Genomic DNA, 25,955 nt, shown 5'->3' with positions numbered 1-25,955 from the left:
AAATTCTTTATAGTACGGAGCCCCTAAACTCCCAAAAGGTGCTTTTCTTTTGTCTTGTGCGCACAAAATAATGTATAATAAAATGTAACTAAAATAAAGATGCTTAAATTCACACACTTCTTGGGACTTCTTGGCACAAGAGAGCAAATGGCTTGTGTCTTTTCACTGGGATGTTGTTCAGGTTGGTCAAGTGTCAATTACATTTAGTTGGAAAAGCCAATCAGTTCAGTCGCATTACAATAACGAACACTGGAGCAGTGCGGTCGCTCCGCGCAACGTTTGAACAATTATTTTATGACGTGTTTCATGTTGGGTTCCTGCTTCAACCCGACTTTTCTCAAGACTAAAATAAATTATTACGATTTATCGATTTAAAACTTCCATCAAACGCACCTTTGTCTTGTGATATGAGACTCTGAGGTAAAAATAAAACTTGATTACTTGATAATTTCCCCCTGGGATTATTAAAGTATTTCTGATTAATAATAAAAGAGCACCCTTTGGGAATTTAGGGGCTCCATACTATAGTCTTGAACTCCAAAGAATGAATAGTTATATGAGATCTATATTAAATAACCTTAATGTAAAAACGATGAGGTTTTCCTTCCGCTTTATGGTACGTTTCCAAACCAAAGTGCTGTGCTAAGTTTATTTTAATGCAAAAAACACAGCCTCATTTGATATGGTAAATTCCTTTATATTTAGATTTGCCACATTTCATTTCATTTACACAGTATTCACACTCAAAAAAAAAACGTGGCCAACATGGGAGTAAGCGCTCCCCGTTCACGCTTTTAATGACATTCCTCGTGTTCAACAGACAAGTTACAGACAGAGTGCAGATACAGAATGAGAAACGTTAAGTGCTTCGTCACTTTAAAAGATTTAAGATTTGGGTTTTTTAATGATTCTTCGTATACAGAGACTTAGGTTTCGTGGGTTTATTTTCTTTAAATACTTGGCATAGAAACAACTGGATGGCTATTGTGTGTTCTCAAAGGGAAACATGTAGTTCATCAGAGGGAAGCATTTGTCCACGCCAGTGTCTTCATGGTCCAGTCCAAGGAGAAGGTTCACAAACTGTTGAGTCCTAAAAACAAAGTTAACTTCTTATGTCTTTAATCACATTAGAAGGACCTGCATAGGTCACTGTAAAGGGCTTGATACTGTAACAGTTCTGCTTTACAGATGAAACATGAAACAGAACATGAAGAAATTTCTTTTACACTTGATGGCGCCTTCATCAGGGGAACCACAATCTTCTACACACCTCTGAACTTCACATTTCTACAGTTTTCAAACTACTTCCTAAGATGTGGGCTGTTTTCTTGATCTGCAGGAGGCAACACGGTGTAGCTATAAGAGTGATTTTTCACATCATGTAACAACATTGTGTGTCTGTGGCATCAGTTCAGGAGGTTGCAGAGGGTCTTCATCGCCTCCCGGTGGTGCCGGCACCGCTGCTGCGGTTGAGGTTGCGGCTGAGTTGAGGGAAGTGGACTGTGGGTGTTCTGGATGTGGGACCGTAGAGGCCGAGGTTTCTGGCTGCCGCCGATTTCCTGGGCTGCTTCACGCTGGGGAACGGGGAATAGACCTGCTGCTTCTGAGTGAACGCCGGGGTGGACGGGGAGGAGGACATGTGAGATCTGGAGGACGAGGAGACGGAGGAAAGCGAGGGAGTGGAGGGGGAGGACGTTTTGTAAAAGGTGGAGGGCGCGGCAAGAGGGAGCGAGGAGAGGCCGTTAGCTGAGTGGGATGAGGGGAGGCGGGATGTGGAACCCGGTGTTGGAGTGGAGGGTGGTGTCGGAGAGGACGAGCAGGATGGACCCAGAGAGGGGGACGGACTTTGGACGGACGATGAGGAAGAAGCGATGGAGGGGGAATGTCTGTTGGAGCCGGTGTTTCTTTCTGAACCCAATGAATCTGATTCTTTGTGTCTGTTGGAGGACGGAGGAGGAGGGAGGAGAGGGACTCTGGGTTCAGGTCTAGACTCTGGTGGTGTGGGTTGTGTATCTGGTTGTGCGTTGTCTGATTCGTCCTCTAGATCCAGGGAGTCTAGCTGCACCACCACCTCTGCAACTTCTGCTTCTTTTGTCTCATGTCCAACCTGTGGAGCCTCTTCACATACCGACCCTGGACCAGAGGGACCAGGAGATGGAGACACAGAGTAGTCACTCCCCTCTATCTGCTCCTCATCATCATTTCTCTCCTCCTCACCTTTATATCTCGATTCTCCTTCCTCCTTCTCATCGTCTTCCCTTTCCTCTGAATCCCCAAAGCCCAGCTGTGCTCGGGCCCTGGCGATGTTCCTTCGATGTACCCGGACGTGAGCCCGCCAGGGTGACCCCGCGCCTCCTACAGAGCTCCCCGGAGATCCACTGCTGTTGGAGGGCAGTGAGCCACAGCGCTGCCTGGCTGGGGAGCCCTGACTCTGGGACAGAGAAGTGGGTCGGCACCCTGGTAGCGTGGATGTGCTAGTGGATGGGAGCCTGGAGCTCCCTCCGCGTGGTTTCCGACCCAGAAGGAGGTGGTTGACTACGGAGCTGGTGGGGTTGAGTTGGGAGGGCAGGACACGGGTGGCGGGGCACTTGTCTGTAGGGAAGGTTAAAGGTAAACACGTCAAAACAGGTTTACAATAGATGAACAGCAGAAGAGATTGATTTGTAAACTGAATTTTTGAGTCCTACAGTAAGATGTTTTGAACTGAGGTTACTGTGACATGTGAATTAAGTTTGCCAACATGTTTTATCGTGACAAAAGCTCAAGTTAACCTGAAAAATATGTTTTTTTTGTTACACAACACTGCAACTCTTCTACCGTTAAATAACAGGTTTAAACCGGTGTCGTGCCAGAACTGGAGCTGGACAACCGGGCTCAGCAGCCTCTGTGGAAGTTGACGGAGGAAGCTAATAATAGAGTAAATCTGGGACTGACTTTCAACACCAAATTATTGTAAACCAGGTAACAACCACACAGCAAAACTGTTGCTATGGTTAACTGGATACTGTAATACTTCTAAATCTAAAATAAATCTAAACTACTTCTAGATTTTTCTTCATCTAAATGTCAAAAATATTGATAATCGTCTCTCCTACGTTACAAAATAATAATTTGTCTAACTTTAAAAAAACATATTTAGTTTGTAGTGATGTAAAATGTGCAGGATCATTAAATTTGATACTGATTTTACTAAATAAATGATCCATGAAAATATCTCTATACTCATATTGACAAATTAATTAACCGTGTCGGTGTTACAGTCATCACAGTCAACATGACACATGTCAACGTTTAGTTAAACAGAGTGACACGCAGTCAGCTGTTCAGAGCAGCTGCTGCCAAACGTTTTAAACCTTCATCAGACACCAGAGGGCGTCCAAAGTTTTTTGGTTTATCGCCTCCGACAGAGTGAGCCTCTTATATAACGTGCAGTTTTTTGGCCTTTTCTCAGTGTCAGTAGTCCATGTTTGTCTTTATTAAAGCTGATTACTGAGCTTTAGTGTTTATGTGATGATTAATGTGCAAAGATGTTTGAATCTGAAAGAAAACATCGCTGTAATACTGTTACACAAGCTTCACAAATCATATGTTAGAGGAGCTTCAGATGGAAGGAATTAACAGAGGTCAGTGGAAAGTGTTTGCCCGATCTCCACCCAAAGAAACATGAATCATCTGCAAAAATCAAGTACGATTGGAGACATCTGTCACTTTCGGAGACATCCTCAGCAGTTTTGTTGTTGTTTGCATGAAATTAGTGCCAGGTGTCTCCAAATAAATATTTAGGCTTTCTCTGTGCTCATACACCAGCTGCGACTACAACAAAACCATCACCAGTTGTCAGTATTCCCTACGCGCGTAGGACCAAATGTGCTCTCAGAACGCCAGAGGCTTACGGTACCTCCTCTCATTTCGACGCTCGTGTTTGCTCGGGAACAAAGCCCAACACGGCAGCCGGGCTTCAGCAGAAAATGAATCATACGTGTACTCCACCTCCAGCGTTCTGAGAGCATCCAAAAGCTGATTACTTCAGCGTGAGATTACAACGTGGAGAGGATTTAATATTTCTGGAGGCAGCGGCTCCTTCGCCAGATTTCCAATGCTTCTTCAAAATGAGAGTTTGTTTGTTTTTGTACCGCCCGCTTAAATCTTTGCAGTGAATGCAATTTTGGGGATTATTTTATTATGAATCATGAATATATGCAACTGGAAATCTGCCTTAGGAGAGTAATTTATGATTGATGACCAGAATACTGCACCGTCCTCCTTAAATCATTCAGTTACTTTGATTCAACCCGTTAAATCAGCCCCAGAACACCCAGCTTTCAGACAGCCCCTTTGCTTTGACACCAGTACCGTCAGTGTTGGGGCCGGTACTGTCGCTCTGATTGTTGCGTTGCTCCTGAGGAATCCCTGGATATGTGGCCACTCCAGGTCCAAGTCCTGCGAGTCACATATCATCATCAAACACACAAACTTTCTGTTGTGTTTTTCTGTCTTTCCCCAGGTGGAACCTCACGAGTGTTTTTGTTCGGTTCACAGTTTTATTTAGAGAAGAAGCAGCAGCAGCTGTCTTACCTGTTTTTCACGGTCAACAAACAACAAGCAATTTCTGTGGCCTGCGGTGTCTTTAACTTTCATACGGGGCATTTACTGTTTGTTTGCTTAAGCAATACAGGTTCCTGAAGGATAATCCCTTTAAATTAAATTAATATTTTGTTGTGAAATACTGTAGCTGGGTTTATATCATCACTGCCTGATGGAAACCTCTGACTTCTGTCTACATATAAACGTGCATATTCAGTATTTATACTCATATATAGTTGTTACTCCTCCTCCCACCTGTGCGTATGTAGAGTTGCATAGCCTGCTGCTGCTGCCGCCTCTTGATGCGGGTGTATTGCTTCTTCAGGGCGTAGATGTCGGTGCTCATTCTCTCCATCATCATGCTGTTGATCGCTGCTTGATGCTCCGCCTTGGCGCCCTTTCCTCCTCCTCCTCCTCCTCCTGCTCCTCCTCCGCCGCCTCCACCACCTCCTGCCCCTGCAGCTCCCACCGCTCCTGGGCTCAGCTCTGCGATGTTCCCCTGCTCCGTTCTCTGGTCTGGAGGTCGAGAAAAAGAAGAAGAAGAAGAAGAAGAAGAAGAAGAAACTCTGATCAAACTCTTCCCTCTGGACAATAAACTGAACGTTGACCAAGACTCTCTGCCTTCCACAAACTCCCCGCCCGCCTTCTGCTGCTGCTTTACAGTCCAACCCATTCTCCTCTATTGTTCCTCCTCACGCCTCCAAAATCATTGGCCTGCCCGCCCACCCTCCACCTCTCAGACGTCAGCAGTAAAGCACACAGTATAACACATGACCCCAGACGCTTATCTGTCAAACCGCTCCCATCCGGTCGCAGATATCTTAACAAAACATCCCGGTAAGTGCCATGTGTTGGGAGCACTGACAGTACAATGGGTACATGGGGGCTTCTGGAGCCAGCCTCAAGTGGACGTTTGAGGAACTGCAGTTCATGGCACGCTATACTTATGGGAAAGCTGCTGTATTTTGTGGTTATGTCGCGGTGTTTAATCTATTTCTGTATTTATCTAAAGCTTTGTACAGACTGTGGCGACAAATGTCCACGTTCCTCTTTTCTTTATCTACTTTTCATTTCAGCTTCCGCACACGAAAAAACTGACGGAAGAAATCGAGAGATTCAAAGATGAGCGTCAGGAGGGATTTTGGTTTGTAAATCAGACAAAATCCAACGTGTCTTTTTAAGCTTCTTTTCTTGACTTATTTGCTCACCCAGTTTTGTTTTTATCCCCTTTAATCAAGATAAGCTGAGCAGTCGAGACACGAAATTACACGCAACATTAAAAAAAAAAAGAAAGCTTCTATCCGAGGAGGACGACGGCAGAATTCAGGGAGTTTATTTTACACCTAAAAGACCAAATGTTTCCTGAAATACGAAAACCTTCAGTCAGTCCCTTCCTGTTTTTCGCCTCTGATGATTAAGATTCTGCTTTTAGACAAAACCAACCTTTGAAGACGACGAGAAATGAATTTATTGTTTAGCGTTTATTTCCTTATATTTGTTTTCTCTCGTGTTTGAAAGAGGTCGGTGTGTTGGGAAGTATTTTTCCATCTATTTTTCAGCACCTCTTCCTCCTTTTGTGTTCAGCCCACAGCAGCAAACAATGTGAAAGTCTCTGCAGAGCAGCAGCTGGCGGTGTAGTTTGTTTACCGTAATTACACTGTTGTCTCGCAATGATTTATTGATGTTCATGTTGCTACGCTTTCTCTAAAGAACGAGCCACTTTCCCCACGTTTGAACCGGGTCAAATCAGCCGGGCTGAGTTCTCTTTAAATGAAGCGCAGGGTTCTGAATCTCTCTGGAGAGCGACGACTACGGCTTCAGATCTTAGCCAGTGTTTTTAACTAAATCCCTCAGGATGTTTTTCATGTCGCCGAAGGAGGAGGAAGTGGAGATTTGTCTGGAGGAAACAGATCAGAGACATTTTGTAATTGGACTCAAATCGGGGTCAGAGCATGAGGATTTGGGGGCGGCAGTTTATCTTGAGCCACTTGGCTGCCGTCTCTGCACGCCCTCTCTCCGCTGGCTGGCCATTAAACACCCCGTGTAGTGATTCATGTGGCTGCACTGACCTTTCAGATGTTTCTGGTACCTCTGCAGCTCGGGGGCCAGCAGGCCGCCCAGGGGACCCAGGCAACCGAGCGCCGTCACCATGGAGTCTTCATCATCCATGTCGGCGTCGTCGTCGCTCTCCCAGCTGCCCAGACCACCGCTAGAACCAGATAAAACCATCAACACCAGCATCTTACACTTTAATTAGACATTATTCTGGATCATAAACATTTTGGGGACAGAGGTCGAGACCTGAGGATGAATACATCCTGTATCTGTATCTAGACTTTATTACTAGTAGAAAAAGATGCTTTAAAAAGATGTGTCCTCTTGTTGAAAGGCTCCACATGAAGTTTAATATTTATATTAAGTGTTTCTGACCAAAACATTTGCAACTAGTGGTTAATTTCTAATCTAATTTAATCTTTTGTCCATCTAGTGCTGTCTTACAACAGTTAGTGAAGCTTTGCTCACAATATGGAGCTGAAACATGATGCAAAGATGTATTTTATCTCTTTTATTTAGTGTACTCTGGACTTTCTGAGTGTCCTTAATAAAGTTATAATAATAACGATAAGTGCAGAACCGACCTTCCGTTGGATTTGACTGAGGTAGGGAACGGAGTGATGTTGTAGGTGTATTTCTCTCTCAGCTCGGCCAGTTGAGGGAAAGGAAACACTGCGATGGAGTAAACCTCCTGATAGATGAAGAGGAATCAAATTCAAAGTACTTAAATCGTATTAAAAAAAAAAAAAGGTTTCGTTCATCCCGTTTCTACCTGCATGAGCTCAGAAGGATCGATGAGGTTGTGCTCCAACATCTCCTGCGTGAGGCAACCCATCGTGCTGTAAAACTCATCTGCTGTCTGACAATACTCGATCCTCCTGGATGGAGATATAAAAAATATATGCACATTGTAGATGTGTTTTAGTAGTAAGCTTAATTATAGTTATAGTTTTATCATTGTTCTGGGTTTCAGTGAAGATTTTTAGTGCCTCAAAGTCCAAATTTTGTTTTTTCACCCGACTTGAATTGCAAATATTTCTGAAAATGATCAAATTTAATGTTAAAAGCACAAAAACTGCTAATTCTTTGTGTAAGCGAGGGTCCACTCACTCTCCCAGCCTCTCCCAGATGGCGAGGGCGACCCGGAACAACACCTCCGAACCCTCGAAGAACACCGAGTCCCAGATCTTCAGCACGGTGGGTGCAGGCAGGCAGGTGGCGAACATGGTGAGGAACCACTGCATAGTGAACACGTTGGTCAGCGGAGGCTCGTAGCTGCCTGAGAGGACACACACACACACACATAGACGGGTGTTATTTGTTATTTCAACACCGGCGTACTTTAACAGTCACACACTGACACACAAACACACAGATCTGTACCTCCGGCTTCTTTGTTGGCAGCTTTCTGGAGGTGGTGGAGATGTTGGGACAGTCTGGGCAGCTTCAGACGCAGCAGATCTCTGAACACCGCCATGTCCACTGACAGAAGGAGACATGATCGATTAAAAAGACTTGTTGGTTCAAGATTCAACGTAACCTGATGGTTCCAGACATGTTCCAGCTACATTTATTGACCCTTTTTGTTGCTGAATCCCAGAATTTATATTGTTTTGATCATTTCATTGATGTTTCGGACTATAAAATGTCAGAAAATTGAGACAAACTTGATTTATTTTAACTCATTTTTATCCAAAATCGACATTTATTCAATTTACTATGAAAGAAGTCTAAGAAAAGCAAAAAAAAATTCACTTTTAAGAAGCTGGAAAGTCATAAAAAAACAACTTTAATAATTATCTATTGTCAAAATCTGTCTCTAATGTGTTTGTGATGCAGAAACTGTCTATTTTACTAAAAAACAGATGACAAATCTGCACTTGTTTTGTCCAAACTGAAGAGACTTGTAGTTTCTGTGTGTGTGTGTCGATGTGTTTACCTGACAGCGCTCGCAGGTTGTTAGCGAAATAACTCTCCGGCAGCACTTTGTCGATCAGATAGATCATCACCTGGAAAACAGACAGTGCAAAGCAACATTTTTCATAGAGCATAAATGTATTTTTGAGCATATTTCACAGATCTGCAGAGCTGCAACGATTAGTCAATTAACCATTTGTTGACAACTAATAAATAATCACCAAAGTGAGTCAAAGTTTCAGATTTTAGCTCCTCGTGTGAATATTTTCTGGTTTCTTTAGTCCTCTATGAGAGCACGCTGCTTATCTTTGGGTTGTTGCTGACATTTTATGGACCAAACTGATTGATTAATTGATTCATTAGTTGCAGCTCTACACGTTTGCATCCGTACCTTCAGAGCGTCGCTCTCGTTGCCTTCGGTGACTTCCAGTATGAGGGCAGCCAGCACGTTGAACCCTTGACAGTAGCCGACCGCTTTGTTCCAGCGGGCGTAGGCGAGCAGCACCCTCTTCAGCACCACCCTGTCCTGCTCCCCCTCTTGGCCGCAGTAAGAACTGCAGCCCGTCCTGTGCAGGTCCTGCACGGGAGGTGTGTACACAGTGTGTGTGTTATTTTATTACACATCAGTGAATTTATTGGACAAATGAAGACAAACACGGAGAAGTCGAGGATTGGACTTTGTCCCGCTGAGTCACCGCGATGTTTCCATGATGGTTCTCTGACGCACAGTCATGAGCAAACATCCTCTGCTGCTCTTCACAGTCACATCGATTTTTATTTTTATTAGTCAGACATGCTCATATATACACACACTAAGATCAATGATGACTATGGAAATCATCGTTACCGTGCACCTCATTTTGTCTATGCATACAGCACATGCTGTTATTTTTATCTGCATTCTGTGGAAACATGCTGACACTGCTGCTGCTAACACACACACACACACATTTATAAAAACCTGCATACACACATTCATCTCATTCCACCAATCCCCGGTTCGCTATACGAAGCGGTTACCTTGACGATCTGGATGCCGAGGGAGTCGTCGTCCGGGTTGCTACGCTCGTTAAAGGCGAAACGAAGCGTCTTCTCCCAGTCGATGGAGATACTGTGGAGGTACTGATCTGCCAGCGTTAACCAAACCTGCACAGAGACAAAAAAAAACAGTCCCAGCTGAGCCATACGAACAAATATTATACATATTTCACCTTCTCGGGTTTCTTTCCCTTCCAGCAAGTCTCTCAGAGGCCCCTTTGTTCACGGCGATTCAATCTGTTCAGGAAGGAGATTTCAGTGCTCGTCTCATCTGACGAGACGAGAAGTTTCACTTCCATTTCCCGGCTCTGTCCTCCCCGGAGATGAAGCTGATGATGTGAGATAAATGGAGCACTGTAGGCAAAGTGCCTCTGCGTATTCTTCCTCTACACACTCTCAAGACTGCAGAACTCAACTGGGTCAGAACTTTCTTTCACTAAATACCGTCTGAGCCGCAGTGAGGAAAAAAAGATGTTTAGTTGAAGTTACGTACCCGCTTCCTCCATTCCTTTGGGATCCCAGTAGGGAGTCTAGCCACGGCCTTTAGGGCGTCGTACCACTGTTGGAAAGAAAAACAGTTTTTATTGACTCTTTTAATTAACCAGCAAACATTCAGCTCGGGAGCTAACAGCAGTATCACAACAGTATCGGACGTATTGTTAAATCTTCTCTGATGTTCTTCAGAGTGTTTACCTGCTGGAATCCGTTCTTTCCCAGCGATGGCTCGATGGTAAACTTCAGCCTTGTGTCAACACCTGCAAACAAACACAGATGTCAGACTCGTCTCGAACCAGCTCGGCTGACTATCATCGTACGATGCAACATCCTTAAGTTACCGTGCGGAAAATTCCAGGCTGTAATTTGAGAAAATGGGCATGAAATGATGCATAAAACTTTACATGAAACACTTCATGTCATGTTCTTCTACGTATACGTAGATGAAGTGTCATGCTTATGCTTTGGTTGTGTTTGGTTTTGTGTTTGGTCAAGATGCCGCTCCTGGGTCAGATTATCCTGGCTTGGTTCGTGCCGTGGTTTAATCTCTCATACTTTTTCATCTGCTGAGGATTTACCGGTGTTACTCGTGTGTCAGGCTGCGAGCTCAGTATTACTTTCCTCGTGTTTTTGACGCTGTGACTCATTCAACTTTCCCTGTGTACATCTGATCTGCTCGCCTTACTCCACCTGCAACACCAGCCAGCCTTCAGCCTCCATCGCCTTCATGCCTTCTCACAATAAACTCCTTAAAGCAGTATCGGCTTTTGTCTCTGCACTTTGGGTCCAAACACAAAACCAAGACATAACAGATAGTATACTATAATATCTGCTATGTATAATAAGCAGAAGAAGAGAATGTATGAAGAGAAACAACTTAACTTAATGGAATATGATGTGAAATCATATAAAAGTAGAAATAAACATATTGTTTAGACATAAAACCTTCTTTAAAAAGGTTAAAATAAGGAGATAAATCAGAGTTCAAGAGGCTCAAGCAGCATTTAGTGGACCAAATTATGAAAGTACCAGCCACTGACGAGGCAGACTGAACAGAACAACAGGACGTCGGGTTAATAATAACTAAAACAAAATAAAGACACTTTTCAAAAGGGTCGACACTCACAGTGACTGTTTTCCAATGAACACTAATGTATTCAAACGGCAGCCGTAGTTCACCGATTAAAATATTAGAAAGACCTCTCAAACATCATAACCTTCACAGAAGGAAAGATTTAACTGCTGTACGGATGCGTCAGCTAGTTATAAGTGAGTAAACCTTATTTATACGTACGTAAAAATAAAATATCATGAGTTGACTGTGGATAATGTATGTTTAATGTATTTATGTATTTATGAGAGACAAAGTATCTCTCTTCATGTTTCTAAATATTTGGTCTATAAAAAGTGTGAGACACTGACTCCAAGAGGTTTAGTTTCTACATAAGATGCAAACAATGAAATCCTTCATTTCTATTTTCTAAATGCTTTAATACACTGGTTCTCAAACTGTGGTACGAGTACCACTGATGGTGCTTGACTTTCTTGTTGTGGCACTTGAAGTAATCTCTGAAATTATTATTATTCTTTTTAATGAAATCAAATAATATCAAATGATTTACAACATTTTGAAAATAAACTAGAGGATCGCTCAAATGCAATTTAAAATAAGTTTTGCATCAGCCTGATGCACATGTTGACACATTTATTCACGTAGTGCACGCATACATCCATGATTAGTTCAAATGTGACTTGAGAGGGTGAAACACTGCAACTGTGGCTCCAAACAGGAAATATCAGCAGAACTCTGGTTCTTGAACCGGTTCTTTTTAGGAATATTGCATAAACCACCTGTAGCTGAACAGGGTCAGCCTGTGCTGCTGGATTTTAAAGTCCATCATGACGGTGGTACAAATATTTTCTGAGGTGGTACGCAGTATAAAAAGTTTGAGAATATAATAAATAATAAATTACTTCTCAAACAATGTTTACAGATGCTGAGGAAGAGAAATGTGACATCCTGCCGACTTTCCCCACCAAAATAAAAGCATGTAAACAAACATTTTCTGGCGTCATCGAAGTCAGAGAATAAAACATAAAACAGTGGGAGCTCTGAGAGTGTTTGACCTGCTCATGAAGCTTATATAATTTTAATTTTACTCGATATTATGAGAATAAACAAACAGATTACATTTTTTTTTTTGACGTCACGGAAGAGTCGCTGTCCGTGTCCGCGTGGTGCTGAATCCGTGAAAACCGGTTTTTAAATCTCGGATCACGGTCACGCGAACATGTTTGGACAATCATTTAACACGGAGGATGAAACCAGGCAGGAAATGAAACTTTGATCCGAGCTGAAGACAAAGAAGCTCGGACATGTTTCAGACCCAACAGCAGCTCTGGAGCCCGACAACACGACAACTATAAATCACACACCTTTCACTACAATCAATAAAAAAGTCGATCAATTAAGATTAAAAGTGTGTTTTTAACCTGCGTGGTCCGCCTCTGTCAGTTTGTCCTGCGCCATCCCGGATGGACTCTGTGGAGAGGATTAACGCGCAGAGCCCTCCTACTTCCCCGTCACGGATTAGACCCACGGCACCGACACGAAACGTGTATTTAACAAAGGATGGCCACACGACAGAGGTCAGGCTACTGCCATTAGAAACAGCTGATGGTTTAATCTCTCCTTTCAAATTAATGAACCAAAAATGAAGAATGTAGAGAAGGGAAGGAAGCACTAGGATCTTTTACTTTGGTAAAAGTAGCACTACAGTATCTAAATACTCTGTTAAGTATGAAAATAATAAGTAAAAGTACTCATTATGTAGAATAACCCACCCCAACCCGAAAATAAATTATTCGACTTATAATTATAAATAATTATTATTATAAGTATTTTCATCAATTTAAATGTTACAGCTGATGAAGGTGGAGCCTTATTTGAAATGTGATTTCCACCCAGTGGATCAATAAAGTTTAATTTTAATCTATAATCACACATCATAATGTATTTTTGTAGTGTAGGGTGTGAGTATGTACATCAGATAAATGTAGTGGAGTAAAAAAAAAGAAGTAATATTTGCCTCCGAACTGTGGAAGTACAAAGAAGCAGAAAATACTCAAGTCAAGCACCCCAAAACTGTACTTAAGTACTTGAGTAACTGTACTTAAGTACTTGAGTAACTGTACTTAAGTACTTGAGTAACTGTATTTGCTTTACACCAATGGGGGGGGCAGACAGACATTTTCTGGTACAATCAAAGTCAGAAAAGAAACTTTCAAACACCAGAACCTCTGTGAGTGTTTGACCTGTACTTACTAACATAAATGTCTTTAAAATGTTTTACTCGATATCATAAGAAAAAACAAGCGAGTTAATGCTACAGTTTTTGTTTTATCGTAGATTTTTGAACAGTTTGGTTAGCGGGAAGGAAAGAAAGAGAAAGGGAAGTAAGACGGGGGAGGCTTTTTTCTTGTTTGTTACGTATGAAGAATAAATCTTTTTTAAGTGCTGACAGTGGATACATATCTGAGAAACAGATGGCTGTTTGCTGCGGTGTCTGTGTTTTATCAGCAGCAGAAAAACAGAATATATATATGCAACTTTCCATCTGTTCACCGCGTCTGTGTCTTTATTTAACAACACCACAAGTATGGCTTTAGTTTCTGCTCATCTAAAAAGGTTGTTATATTATATTAAATAAATGTAACTTCTTGTGTTGGTCCCATGTTTGGTACAACCGTCAACCACGGCTACATATGTAGTGCATCAAGGCTGTCCATCGACAAATAGGAAGTAAAGTAAGGAGTGAGAGTGTTATGAGACGTATTAAAACAATCCCTGTGCGCCTTCATGATTTGATTTTGAACTCACTGAAACACAGAGCAGTTATTCAGCCGAGTTTAACACTCCCTCTGCTGAAAATGAGCTCACTGACACCTTTTAGGTCTTCTGGGAAGATTGGATCACTGCTTTGTAACAACCGACAGGATACATTCATGAACATATTTGTAATATAGCGAAAGAAAGTAATTTAGCAGCTTATGAAACAGGTTATACACTTCTGGAAGTATAAATATAATACACACTAAGTGCTCTGGAGAACCTTTTTATCCTAAAGAATCCTATTTTGCTGTTTAATCTTCTTCGAGGAACTGATTACCCAATGCTGCGTTTAAAATGAAATATTTTAATTCAAGTTATTATATACTGCACCTTGAATGAACTCAGGACAAATATAACGTGCCACTAAATTCTGGGAAGAACTTGATAACAAACAGTTCCTTGCAGATCATTTTTGTTTTTAAGGGTGTACCCTAATGAAAAACTGGTTCTTGATAAGTGCTGTGGAGAACTTTGCGGAACAAACCACAGAAAAGGAGTTCTCTAAGTTACAACTGCAGAACTTTTGGTGGTTTAAGAACCTTTTTCCCCCTTTTAAAAAGGTTCAGCAACCAATAGGTAAAAGGTTCCTAACAGAACCACAAAAAGGTTCCCCCTGTGGCATTACTATGAAGAACCACTTTAGATTCAAACTCTTTATTTTTAAAAAAGGACACAAAGAAAATATCTGGCTCTGAAGCACTCTGAAGAACCAATAGGTAAAAAAAAAAAGGTTCCTTGCAGAACCGAAAAAAACGTCCCCTATGGCATCACCATGAAGAACCACTTCAGGTTCTAACTCGCACCTTTATTTTAACTTTATCTTGACTTCGAGTTCTCCGAAGAACCTTGTTTTTTTTTTTTTTTTGCTGTATAAGGTTTAAAGGCAGGAGCCGGTTCTTCGAAGAACCAATAGGTTAAAAAAAAAAAAAAAGGTTCCTCGCAGAACCGAAAAAAACTTCAACCTATTGCATCACCATGAAGAACCACTTCAGATTCTAACTCACACCTTTATTTTAACTTTATCTTGACTTTGAGTTCTCAGAAGAACCCTTTTTTTTTTTTTTTTTGCTGTATAAAAGGTTTAAAGGCAGGAGCCGGTTCTTTGAAGAACCAATAGGTTAAAAAAAAAAAAAAAGGTTCCTCGCAGAACTGAAAAAAAACATCCCCTATGGCATCACCATGAAGAACCACTTCAGTTTCTAACTCACACTTTTATTTTAACTTTATCTTGACTTTGAGTTCTCCGAAGAACCTTGTTTTTTTTTTTTTTTTGTATAAGGTTTAAAGGCAGGAGCCGGTTCTTCGAAGAACCAATAGGTTAAAAAAAAAAAAAAAAAAGGTTCCTCGCAGAACTGAAAAAACATCTTCTATGGCATCACCATGAAGAACCACTTCAGGTTCTAACTCACACCTTTATTTTTACTTTTACTTTGAGTTCTCAGAAGAACCTTGTTTTTTTTGCTGTATAAGGTTTAAAGGCAGGAGCCGGTTCTTTGAAGAACCAATAGGTAAAAGAAGGTTCCTTGCAGAACTGAAAAACCTTCAACCTATGGCATCACCATTATTTTTACTTTATCTTGACTTTGAGTTCTCCGAAGAAAGTTTTTTTTTTTTTTACCGTTTTAGCTTCTTTGAGGAACTGAATGAAAAAAATAAACAAATTCAGGTGAAAGAACCACTATTACTAGAATTCTGGCTGACACAAAATAGTTCATCTAATTATATAATCAATATATATGCAATACTAAAATCTAATTTGCCAAATCCAGGCACATAAAGTTGCAGCGTGTAGTGTAAATAAGAAAACAAGATTGTTTAAGGAGTAAATAAATAAGAAAATAAGAGTATAAATCTAATTATTTGAGAACAGTGCCTCTGCTCACATGGCATCCGTTCAGGTGTGATATAGCACTAAAATATTATTTAAAACCACGTCAATAACATTGATTTTCGTTTCCATGGAGACCTATTACTGAGTATCCGCTGCGGACATCACCTGGCTCCAAGGTGCAGAGCAGCCGCGGTGCGCTCCTGGAGATCCCGTTCCGTTTCTTCAGGACGTTGCTGATAATGTTACCGACCCCTCCCGATCCCTGCTGCCGCTGCTTCACGCCCGCCCTCGGCCTCCTGCCGGAGGCGGTGAGCCTCTCCTGCCTCATCGGGGGAATTTTAAACCCGAGTTCAATCAGCTCATCGCTTCAACAATCCTCCTTCATGTCTTCCTCGGAGATGATGATGATGTCGTTAAAAATTAATCGATTACGCTGATTACCAAATCTCTTCCGGTGACAGCTTCTGTCTCCGACTCATGCCCGAGGAAAACACGGAGCTCTGATTCTCCAGCAACATCCAGAGAGACTCAAACATCTACAGAAAATATAGAAAACGTACAAAAATAGCGGAGAAACAACGGTTTCTTTGCCCGCTTGTGTGCTGCTGATGCTGCTGCTGCTGCACACCTCCTCATCCTCATCATCCTCCTCCGGTTCAGCGTCACCAGGAGGAGGTGCAAGGATGGAGGGATGCGGTAGGATGGGGAGGAGATAAAAAGGATGAGGTAATGGTGGATTTTTGTTCCCTTAACCTACTAAGAAACAACCACGGTGCATAAATATCTGCTGGATGAAACATCTACAGAGCAGAGATTTAAAGGTCCAATGTGTTTAATTTCCAGATGTTTGTATCATCATGAGAAAATATATTTGTGGTTTTAAGCACCAAACATTCTTTTCTCTCTGGAGCTCTTCACTTCTGTGTTTCCCTTTGTCTCATTAATATTAACGAGCCCGTCCTCCGATTGGCTGACTGGTTGTGGCTGTTCTATTTTTGACTTGTCAAACAGCACAGAGCAGAGGTCAGACACAGAAACCAGACAGCAAATCAAGCCAATTTTCAAAATAAAACTTCCAGTGCAGACTCCAGACTCTTAAAAACGTACAGACTAATTACATAGCCCTCCTGCTCATGGTAGAAGCTCATGAAAGAAAAATGACCAAATCTGAGCAGGTTAACAAAATTGTGTTTTTGAAACGCTCCCGGTGGTATGAAGCTAAAATATAGGGCCATGGCTGGTAAAACTGTATTTCTGTAACAACAGTATACTAATTACTTTCTACAATATGGGAGCTTTCAGAGACAACAGAGAGGAGATAAATGTAGCTAACCAAACTGCAAAAAAGAGATTTTATTGCCCATCAACTTGCAACTATATTTAAAGATACAACATGACATGACAAAGCAACTACTGCAATGAAGTATGTAAATTCATGACCAAATAAGTGCACTGGTGTGCACAGTGTTCCAAAATAAAAACACTAAAGCAAAAGTAAAACATGATAAACTGCCTTCTACAGTTATCCAATGTGCAAGGAAACCTAATAAAACACCCTCTACGGTGCTCTTCCAGTTGCGAAAACATGATGATGCCCCTTCTAGTGTGCCCTTGTAGTGGAGAAAACATGATGAAGTACCCCCCCTCGGGTGTCCTTCCATCTGAGAAAATGTGATGATGCCCCCTCTAGTGTGCCCTTTTAGTGGAGAAAACATGATGAAGTACCCCCTCAGGTGTCCTTCCAGTGGAGAAAATGTGATGTGGCCCCCTCTAGTGTGCCCTTTTAGTGGAGAAAACATGATGAAGTACCCCCTCAGGTGTCCTTCCAGTGGAGAAAATGTGATGATGCCCCTTCTAGTGTGCCCTTTTAGTGGAGAAAACATGACGAAGTACCCCCTCAGGTGTCCTTCCAGTGGAGAAAATGTGATGAGGCCCCTTCTAGTGTGCCCTTTTAGTGGAGAAAACATGATGAAGTACCCCCTCAGGTGTCCTTCCAATGGAGAAAATGTGATGTGGCCCCCTCTAGTGTGCCCTTTTAGTGGAGAAAACATGACGAAGTACCCCCTCAGATGTCCTTCCAATGGTGAAATTCACTCCAGTGTGCCCTTTTAGTGGAGAAAATGCAACGAAATCCCCTCTAGGGTTCCTTTTTTATTTTTTCTACCCAGGTCTCTCAGACAGAGTCTGCCACTGACTCAGTTTTATCCACTGATGTAAATTACTAGAGACACTTCAGCTGCTATTTTCCCTTGTAAGGTGGGTCGAGGTAAAATCTGTTATAACTCATTGATTGCTCTGACTAAAACACTGAATCACAGAGGAGCGGATGTAAAGAAGAACTTTATGTTTTAAAGTACTGAGGAGGGCTGAGAAACACAAAGAACCACATCTCTGGATAAATAATAGATTCTTAGACTACCGGTGGGCCGATACTGATTTTAGAAACTGAATACGATTGTTATTTCATTTCAAAGGATTTAGAAACAGACATTCTCATTCTGCACAGTCATCTTTAAAAAATGACGTTAGCAATCTGAATCAATGATGCATGACATTATGAGTCAGTCTTACAGGTAGAGTAAGTGCTTCCTGAATGGGAAAGACTTAATGACATTCTGCATCAATATCTACAAACAGTCCGGATGGTAATATGAGAAAAAAAGCTTGATGATAATGTTCCATCCTGACAAATCACCTCGTTTCTAGGTGTTTCAATTATATTATCGCTCTAATAACTTTAATTTGATTTCCAGCATGACAATGCAAGTTTACTCACTCCATCTTTAAGCTACTGTAAAATGTTGATGTACAGTAGGTTTAGCCTCGGCTCATGCAGTCACATGAACGGTGCTCTCTAGATGTGCACATCTAGAACATGGAGGGGACTCTAGGGGGAGGCACAAGAACGTGAAATCTTGGTTCTTTTGGATTGTAGAGAAAGTGTTGGAGTCTCTTTGACCTCCCATTTGTACCACGATCAAGTGGAGAAGGAAAAAACGTGGACAGAAATCGCTGCAGCTGCTTTTGGTTTCTGCTCCGTTGTTCAACAGTTTTTTCTTCTTGTAAATTTCCACCAGGTCTTTGCAAAATCTTAAAAACTCTTGACTTTCGACAAACCGTCTTTAGAGGGTGTCAGATTTTAGTCTTTAAAAAGTCTTTTCAAAGTTTCCAATGTATGTTAGGCATGATTTGTATTAATGCTCAAAGAACACAAAACTCTGATAGTGAAAAATCAAACACTCAAATGTAAAATCAACAATGTTTATGCTTTGATTAATGCAGTTGGGAGTGGCATTTTAGCATTTCCGGTTGCCTCGTCAACAGACGCCTGAAATAAAGTCTTAAAGCTGAAGAGATGTTCATGCTTTATTCTATCATTTAAAACATGTCAGTAAATATCCTCTCTTGAATGTAGAAGCTTTTATTATTCTTAAAAACATCATTTTTGCTAAACAAGACATGCAAGTATCACAAACCTGTGTTTGCCGCAGAGCTTCTCTTCTGCAGTAATCCAAATTCAAATGGAAAATCTACATTAGCGTTGTCGAAGGAACCAGGAAGATGCAAAATTCCAAAACTACGTTGTACAGTCAAGTAATTCCCCAAAATGTTGGGCTGTTTAACAGATGGCCATTTAATCAATCATGTTAAAATGCAGATGTCACTCAATGTAAGAAAGTACTAAAATATTAATGCTGCTTGGCTAGTTATAATCAGTCACTCAAGTGTATCGTTTAGCACTTGGATAACATGCAAAATGTAGCATTTGTAAGTTCAAACAGCAGCCATGCTGGCTCCACAGCACTGTGTTAATGTTAAGTAACAGCTGAGTGCCAACGGCCGTGAGAAATACTGGTTATACGGGAAAGCCGAGGTCTATTATCGGATACTCTACCTCCTTGTACTCCATCATGCTGCATGTTGACAGAAAAGAACAGTTAATAACCACAGAGACCTAAACTCCTTCAAGTATGTTTGACTTGAGTACAATTTAATACTTTATAGCCTTAGATGATAGGAATGTGCCTCAGTGCAGCTCTTAAAAACAGACAAATAGATAAAATATATAAGACAAAAACAGTTATCACATTTATAGAATGACACATACATAATATGATAAAGTCTTAAAGGGATTTGTGCTGCTATGTGCACGCTAAGTGCTTGTTGGATTAAGCCAACTCTACAAATAGTAGTTCTTGCGTTTGAAGAGGGACATAGCAAGGTGAGAGGGGTCGCCGATCACCTTCTACCTTCCGCGTCTTATACGTGGACAGTCCTAACCTTAACTGTCCCCTCTCAAGGGCGGTTATGACTTAGAAGGCGGAGAGATGTCAGCTCTCGTCAGAAATCTACTGCAAATGTTGTGATCAGTATCGTCACAATCTTTAATTACGAATACAGAACGAGGCTTGATCCATAAAAAATAACTTGTAAAATACATTTCGTCTCTAACAGATCATTTACATACCATCTGCAGGCTGGGTTGGAGGAAGGAGGAGATATGAAAACTAACATATGATTCCTTGGGTTTCTGTCTCAGTCCACTATGTAAATCTGGGAGCTATTTTCATACCCGACGTGATATGACAACATCGTCCTACGCAGTGTACAAACCTGTAGATCTATAGCAGCTTCAAATGCATTCACCCTGCTTGAAATATGGCAGTTTTCTGTGCTTCAGAGTTGTTTCTGAATGTTTACTCTGGATTAAAACAATAAATAAAGAATGCATTTAGCTTTGTTTGGCTTCTACAAACAGTGTGAACAGGTCTTGTAGTTGTAGTCTCGTTCCAGTTAGAGAAAGAAGAGGAAAATCTACGACCACAAATATAACCGTGACACATAAAACGTCTACGTTGTAAACTGGTTAACAGGTAAGTACAGGCTCTTTTAGGTGACACCATCTAGCATCAAAGCAAAAGCGGGAACTGTGTGTGTTCTTACGTCGTTTCTGCGAGACGGCCTGAAGGCACGCCGTGATGATGTCGTAGTTCTTCTGCAGCTTGTGGCAGAGTCGGTCCCGTCTCCTCAGCTGACGGATCAGCTTGGCCGACTGCAGGCCCGAGCGATACTTCACCTCCTGGATGATGGAGTGCAGCTCCTCCGGGGCTGAGAAACGGCAAACGGGAAGACACAAAACACAGAAAACATCACAAGTTTTATCGTTGCCATAGCAACGATGCACATCTATATCCCGTTTCTTCATGTCGGAAACTAGTTTGAGAAACTTTGGATGTGAGACAGATTAAAAGCGTTCATGGTTCATGTTTTTTATTTGAAGTCATTTATTCAGGCCTGTCTAAATTAAGCTACTCCATATAGTTTGAAATAACATGTGACGTCTGCGCTCGGCTGTTATTATTATAGACCGTAACATCAGAGTCATTTGTCTGTTTTCCGAGCTGCAGGCAAAGATGAAATGAAAACCAGAACACCGGCCCACATAAACACACACACACTCCTCTCATTAATGTTTCAGGCTGAATAACATCTGATTTCCAAACTGAAGGTGACACAGATCTGAGGCACAAACAGAGACAAATTATCGGAGTTTTCTAGGACAGCTTAACTAAAGAAGCAGTCAGTCAAACTTTAAAGCAGAAGATGCTGAAGATATAAAGCGACACAAAACTGATTATATCTATCTAACCCAATAGTGTTAAAGTAAACATTTTGAGCATTTCTTTCTTTCATTTCATGAGGTCAAACATACCAAAATGTTGTAAATACATAAGTATAGCAGGTCAGTGTATGACAGTTTTCTAATTTTTAGATATTTCTGTATGTTTGGATCAGATAATATGCAACATTTCTGCATTTAAACATGTTGAGTTGTGTATTTACAATACCCCAAATGTTTCCAACAATATTTCAGTTATTATTCAGGTAAAGTGTGTCTTCACCTGCTTATTTCAGTTATTATTCAGGTAAAGTGTGTCTTCACCTGCTGTTCTTATTTCTGTAACTTCTGGGTAAAGACAGATAAAGTGTAACGTTTTTTCTTTGGTGTTTTTCCCACTTCATTAGACAGCGACAGCTGGAGATGAACAGGAAATTCAATAACCTGCAGCAAAGTGCCGAGGTTCGAGGTCGAAACCCCAATAATCGAGCTACTGGGGCGCCCCATCGATGGGGTGAAACTTTAACACATTAACTTATGTCAGATACATTTTCATCTGCAGTCAATAAATCAAAACAAATGAAGTAATTAACAGTGGAAGTAGTCGTAGTTGCATTGCTATAATATTAATGAAAATACTTTCTTTCACAGTTTAAACTTTGGATTTAATATTAACTAGATGTGCAGCTAACAGTTATTTTTATTATTGATTGATCTGTGGATCATTTTCCCCCGATTATGATTAGTTATTAAGTCCATAAAGTGTGAGAAAATATTAATCGGTGTTTCCCAAAGCACAAGGTGACGTCTTGTTTCGTCCAAACTCTAAAAATATTCAGCTTATTGTCACAAAGAAACCAGAAAACATTCACATTTTCCATAAATCTATTAATCAGTTACTAAATTAATCAATTAACTCTAACATTTACACCTCCTACAGCCTCCATATAATTTCAAGGAAAGTAAAATGAGAGCTTTCTGTCAGACGCTTCCCTTCTTATTATATTACACAGCTGATACACCACTGATCCCACGTCTCAGCTGTCCTCTGAGGCATTTTCATTATCGCTTCCTCTCCCTGAGTGTCGGCCCTTCTGCGTTGTTTAACCTGCCTGAGCCTCACATGTGCGGAGGGCAAACACTGGTGTCACGGGCCGGGCTGTGTTTACCTTTTAAAACAGAGGAAACAATGGCGGCGTGGCAACTCGCGGCAACGTGCCTCTCGAGACTCCGCGGCAACGCTTACAGCGCGCGGTGAGGAGGAGCGATCGAGCCTCTGAGTACGTGAAGGTCTGCATACCGTGAAGCTGATCGGTGTCTGTATCTGATTACAGCGATAAACAAATGACATAAAAAAAAAAGGCATATGCTATTTGAGTCTCATGTTATTGAATTTCTCCACTGTTTGCTGTCTGTCTCTGAAATGACAGCTGTAACCGGAATTAAACAGATGGATATATTACCTCTAGGCATGGCTACCACGAGGTTAATCACAAGTAATTACTTACTAAACTGACCGAGGACAGAAGACCGGGATTTTATTCAGTATCTGCTAAATATCTTGAGTTTAAAAGGTCCAGTGTGTAGGATTTAGAGGCATCTAGTGTTGTAGAGGTGGATTGCAGCCCTCTTCTCATTCCTAGCACGAAGGATGGGGGCGCCCCTGTAGCTCGATTATTGGAGTTTGTGCCCCATGTATACCGCCACCACCTGGGTTCGACCTCAAACCTCGGGCACTTTGCTGCAGGTTATTGAATTTCCTGTTCATCTCCAGCTGTCGCTGTCTAATGAAGTGGGAAAAACGCCAAAGGGCTACTGTAGAAACATGATAGAGGACCCTCGCTGTCTGTGGACATGGACGACTCGCTCTGAGTTAACAAAAACATAACAGGTCTCATTTTCAAGTGATTATACACAAATGAAATCATGTTATATTCTGTAAACAGAGCTCCCTGAATCAGACACACTGGACCTTTAAGCATCAGAGTCTGTTTTTGCATGGCAGGCTAAATGTTTCCAGGTATCGAGACATCTGTGCCGCCTGAAGCGCTGAAACAGATTTTTCTATCAAGCAGGCCTTGCAGGTGATGACGTTGGTCCGAGAGCCCACCTGTGGTACGTCAGCCTCAGCAGCATGCGAACAGTGAGAGGCAGCTACTTTCTAATCTCAGCACTGCTGCAATCATTGTGATAAAACATGAATTATTCCAACTTTAACATGGCACAAATACACCGTACACTCCTGTGCTGATGCAAGATGTATTATGTCTATTATTATTTGTAGTTTATCCTAATCTATCATCATGTTTATATACATATTTATAGGTTAATATAATACTAGTTTATTTCATTTATACCTTACAGTTATTATTTATATCATGGTCACTTACTTTTGTAATATTATTTATATTATGGTCACTTTACATTACAATACTCTTTTTATATATCATGCACTTTTATCCTCAGTACTTGTCTGTTTTGAAGCTTGATTGTTTTTCCTGTTCATTGTGTAGTTTATAGATATTTCTGTCTGTTTATTGTGGTTTATTTGCCTTTTCTACTTTTTTCTAATCCTTCCTCTGCTGCTGTAACAAGTACATTTCCCCGTGGTGGGATGAATAAAGTATATTAGATTGTTGAAATTAGGCCTGATGTATTAGAATAATATAAAAGTCCAATATCACATTAAATTAAACCTATAAAATGACATAGAAACACTAAAAATGGGTGAAATCTCCTTATGAAGGATGCACTTCAGTTTAAACTATTAAATTTATAATAATCAGGGTGTAATATTAGACGCTGTGCTGTGTTTTTGTGTTTAATATGAATAAATGTGACATGTTTAACCTGATTTTAATGTTGTATTCTTGTAATATGATAAACTTTTTGTTTGTTTCTGTCATTTGCTGTCTACTCTCATTCATTGTAAAGGTGTGAGGTGAGATAAAATGTATTATTATGTCCAGATGTTTCTCTCAATGCCTCACCTTTCTGGGCCAGGTAGTTCATCTGATGCCTCCTGGTGTGTTTCTCCTGGAGCTCCTGGAGGAAGCTGGAGCCGGAGTTGCTGCGGCCCAGGAAGGCATCGGAGCCGGACGCCTCCGTGGAGCTGTCCCAGCTGTCCGCGTTCCTCCTGCTGCCTCCGCTGTACGTGTCGTAGAGCTCCACCAGCAGGCAGTCCACGATGGAGCTCCTCGGGGCTTTCAGTCCATCTCCCTGGGAGTCAGAGTCGCTGTCTGCGGCTGTTCTCGGAGCTGCCTGCTCGGTGTGGACCTGCTCCGGTGGTGGTGATGTGTCCTCCGGAGGCTCGGCCGGGCTCGTCCACTGCTGGAAGCCGGAGAACTCATCCTGCGGGGGGGCGGCGGAGTTCACAAACACGCCGCTCTCGTCCTCGGAGCACACGCCGCGGTCACATATGTCAACTTCCAAAAGTTCATTCCTGACTAACGTCACCTCCGACGACATTATTAATTAATAAATAAGCCTGATTAAACTCCGTTCTTGTGTTTTTTAACCTTTAAATTCAAGCCGCCATTTCTCCACATAAAGTTTGAGCGTCTCTTCGAGGAGGATAGAGTTCCTGGATCATTCCATTCCTCCGCCGCAGGAAAGGTAGACACCCGACCAACGGCTTTTATTCCACCTCCCTGATGGACTCTCCTCCGTCCCCTCTCCCCCCCTCCGGTTCTGTGAACAATGGACCAGCCCACTCCTGTGCCGCTAAACTTCCAAACCGCTGTCACAAAACTTTCTTCAGGTCGCGCGACAGGTGCCTTGTGGAATTGACCAATCAGCGGAGGAGCCCGAAAGTCTATCGACCAATCAGCGTCCGAGTTTTAAAGGTTTGCTCTAGGAGCTCGTTCTGACGTAGAAAACGACATAAAAATAATATTCTATTTTTTTATTTATTTATCTGTTTGTTTGTTGCTTGTGAGTTTTGTAATCTGAATCTGCAGTAACTACTAACTTAAATGAAAATGCTGATGTAAAGTGCCTTTCTTTCTTTTCTTTTCCTTTTTTAATTTTTTTTTAAAATTTTATTTCATTTTTTTTATTTAAAATTTTTATTTGATAGTATTATTATTATTTTATTTTTTATTATTTTTTAATTTACTTATTTATTTAATTTTTTATTTGTTTGGTTTTATTTTTTTATACTTTTTATTTTACTGTTAATTATTATTTATTTTAATTTTTTGTGCCTTTCTAAATTGCACTTTCCACATTTGTATGAACAGACTGAGACCTTTAAGTAAGTATTAAAAGTGCAAAAACTGATGTATATTTACATCTTTACATACACCCTAAAAATGTGTGCAATAACCTGTAAACCTGTGCAACACCTGTGCATTATAGAGGATTTATTTATTTATCCACTGTTTACATGTCACATCCACCTACCATATTAACCGTATTTATTCCACCATCATCAGTCCTTTACCCAGTTTACAAATGTCTGTACATATATATCTATATTTAGGCAAATATATATACATTTTAAATATGTATATAGTTATGTT

At 41.2% G+C, this 25,955-nt stretch overlaps 1 protein-coding gene across 5 annotated transcripts; it reads right to left on the bottom strand.

Annotated features, from left to right (window-relative positions):
- Positions 1–669: 669 nt before the first annotated feature.
- tbc1d30 (TBC1 domain family, member 30) lies at positions 670–25,118 on the bottom strand. Of its 5 annotated transcripts, XM_019276942.2 has the most exons (15): positions 24,423–25,118; positions 20,757–20,921; positions 10,288–10,349; positions 10,088–10,153; positions 9,577–9,702; positions 8,948–9,133; positions 8,579–8,648; positions 8,023–8,121; positions 7,750–7,918; positions 7,412–7,517; positions 7,224–7,330; positions 6,654–6,793; positions 4,840–5,100; positions 4,354–4,440; positions 670–2,592 (listed from the first exon to the last, which is right to left on the bottom strand). In XM_019276942.2, the coding sequence occupies exons 1-15, from the start codon at positions 24,898–24,900 to the stop codon at positions 1,433–1,435; spliced, it is 3,282 nt and encodes a 1,093-aa protein (XP_019132487.1). In that variant the 5' UTR covers positions 24,901–25,118; the 3' UTR covers positions 670–1,432. The 5 variants fall into 5 exon arrangements, with proteins under 5 accessions (XP_019132487.1, XP_019132488.1, XP_019132489.1 ...); XM_019276943.2 differs by lacking the exon at positions 4,354–4,440 and having other exon boundaries at positions 671–2,592; positions 24,423–25,107; XM_019276944.2 differs by lacking the exons at positions 20,757–20,921; positions 24,423–25,118 and adding an exon at positions 15,978–16,599 and having other exon boundaries at positions 671–2,592.
- Positions 25,119–25,955: the final 837 nt, after the last annotated feature.

This window comes from Larimichthys crocea, chromosome XX, assembly GCF_000972845.2.
Source record: "Larimichthys crocea isolate SSNF chromosome XX, L_crocea_2.0, whole genome shotgun sequence".
Taxonomy (NCBI): domain Eukaryota; kingdom Metazoa; phylum Chordata; class Actinopteri; family Sciaenidae; genus Larimichthys; species Larimichthys crocea.
This window is presented reverse-complemented; position numbering and strand designations above follow the sequence as displayed.

Bases quoted from the DNA above. Each gene is read 5' to 3' on its own strand.
- tbc1d30 (XM_019276942.2), bottom strand. From the start codon at position 24,900: ATGTCGTCGGAGGTGACGTTAGTCAGGAATGAACTTTTGGAAGTTGAC. The intron at 9,703-10,087 runs GTACGTAACTTC...GTCTCTGTGCAG, and splicing joins CAAAGGAATGGAGGAAGCGG to GTTTGGTTAACGCTGGCAGA. The intron at 7,919-8,022 runs GTACAGATCTGT...GTGTCCTCTCAG, and splicing joins TGCCAACAAAGAAGCCGGAG to GCAGCTACGAGCCTCCGCTG.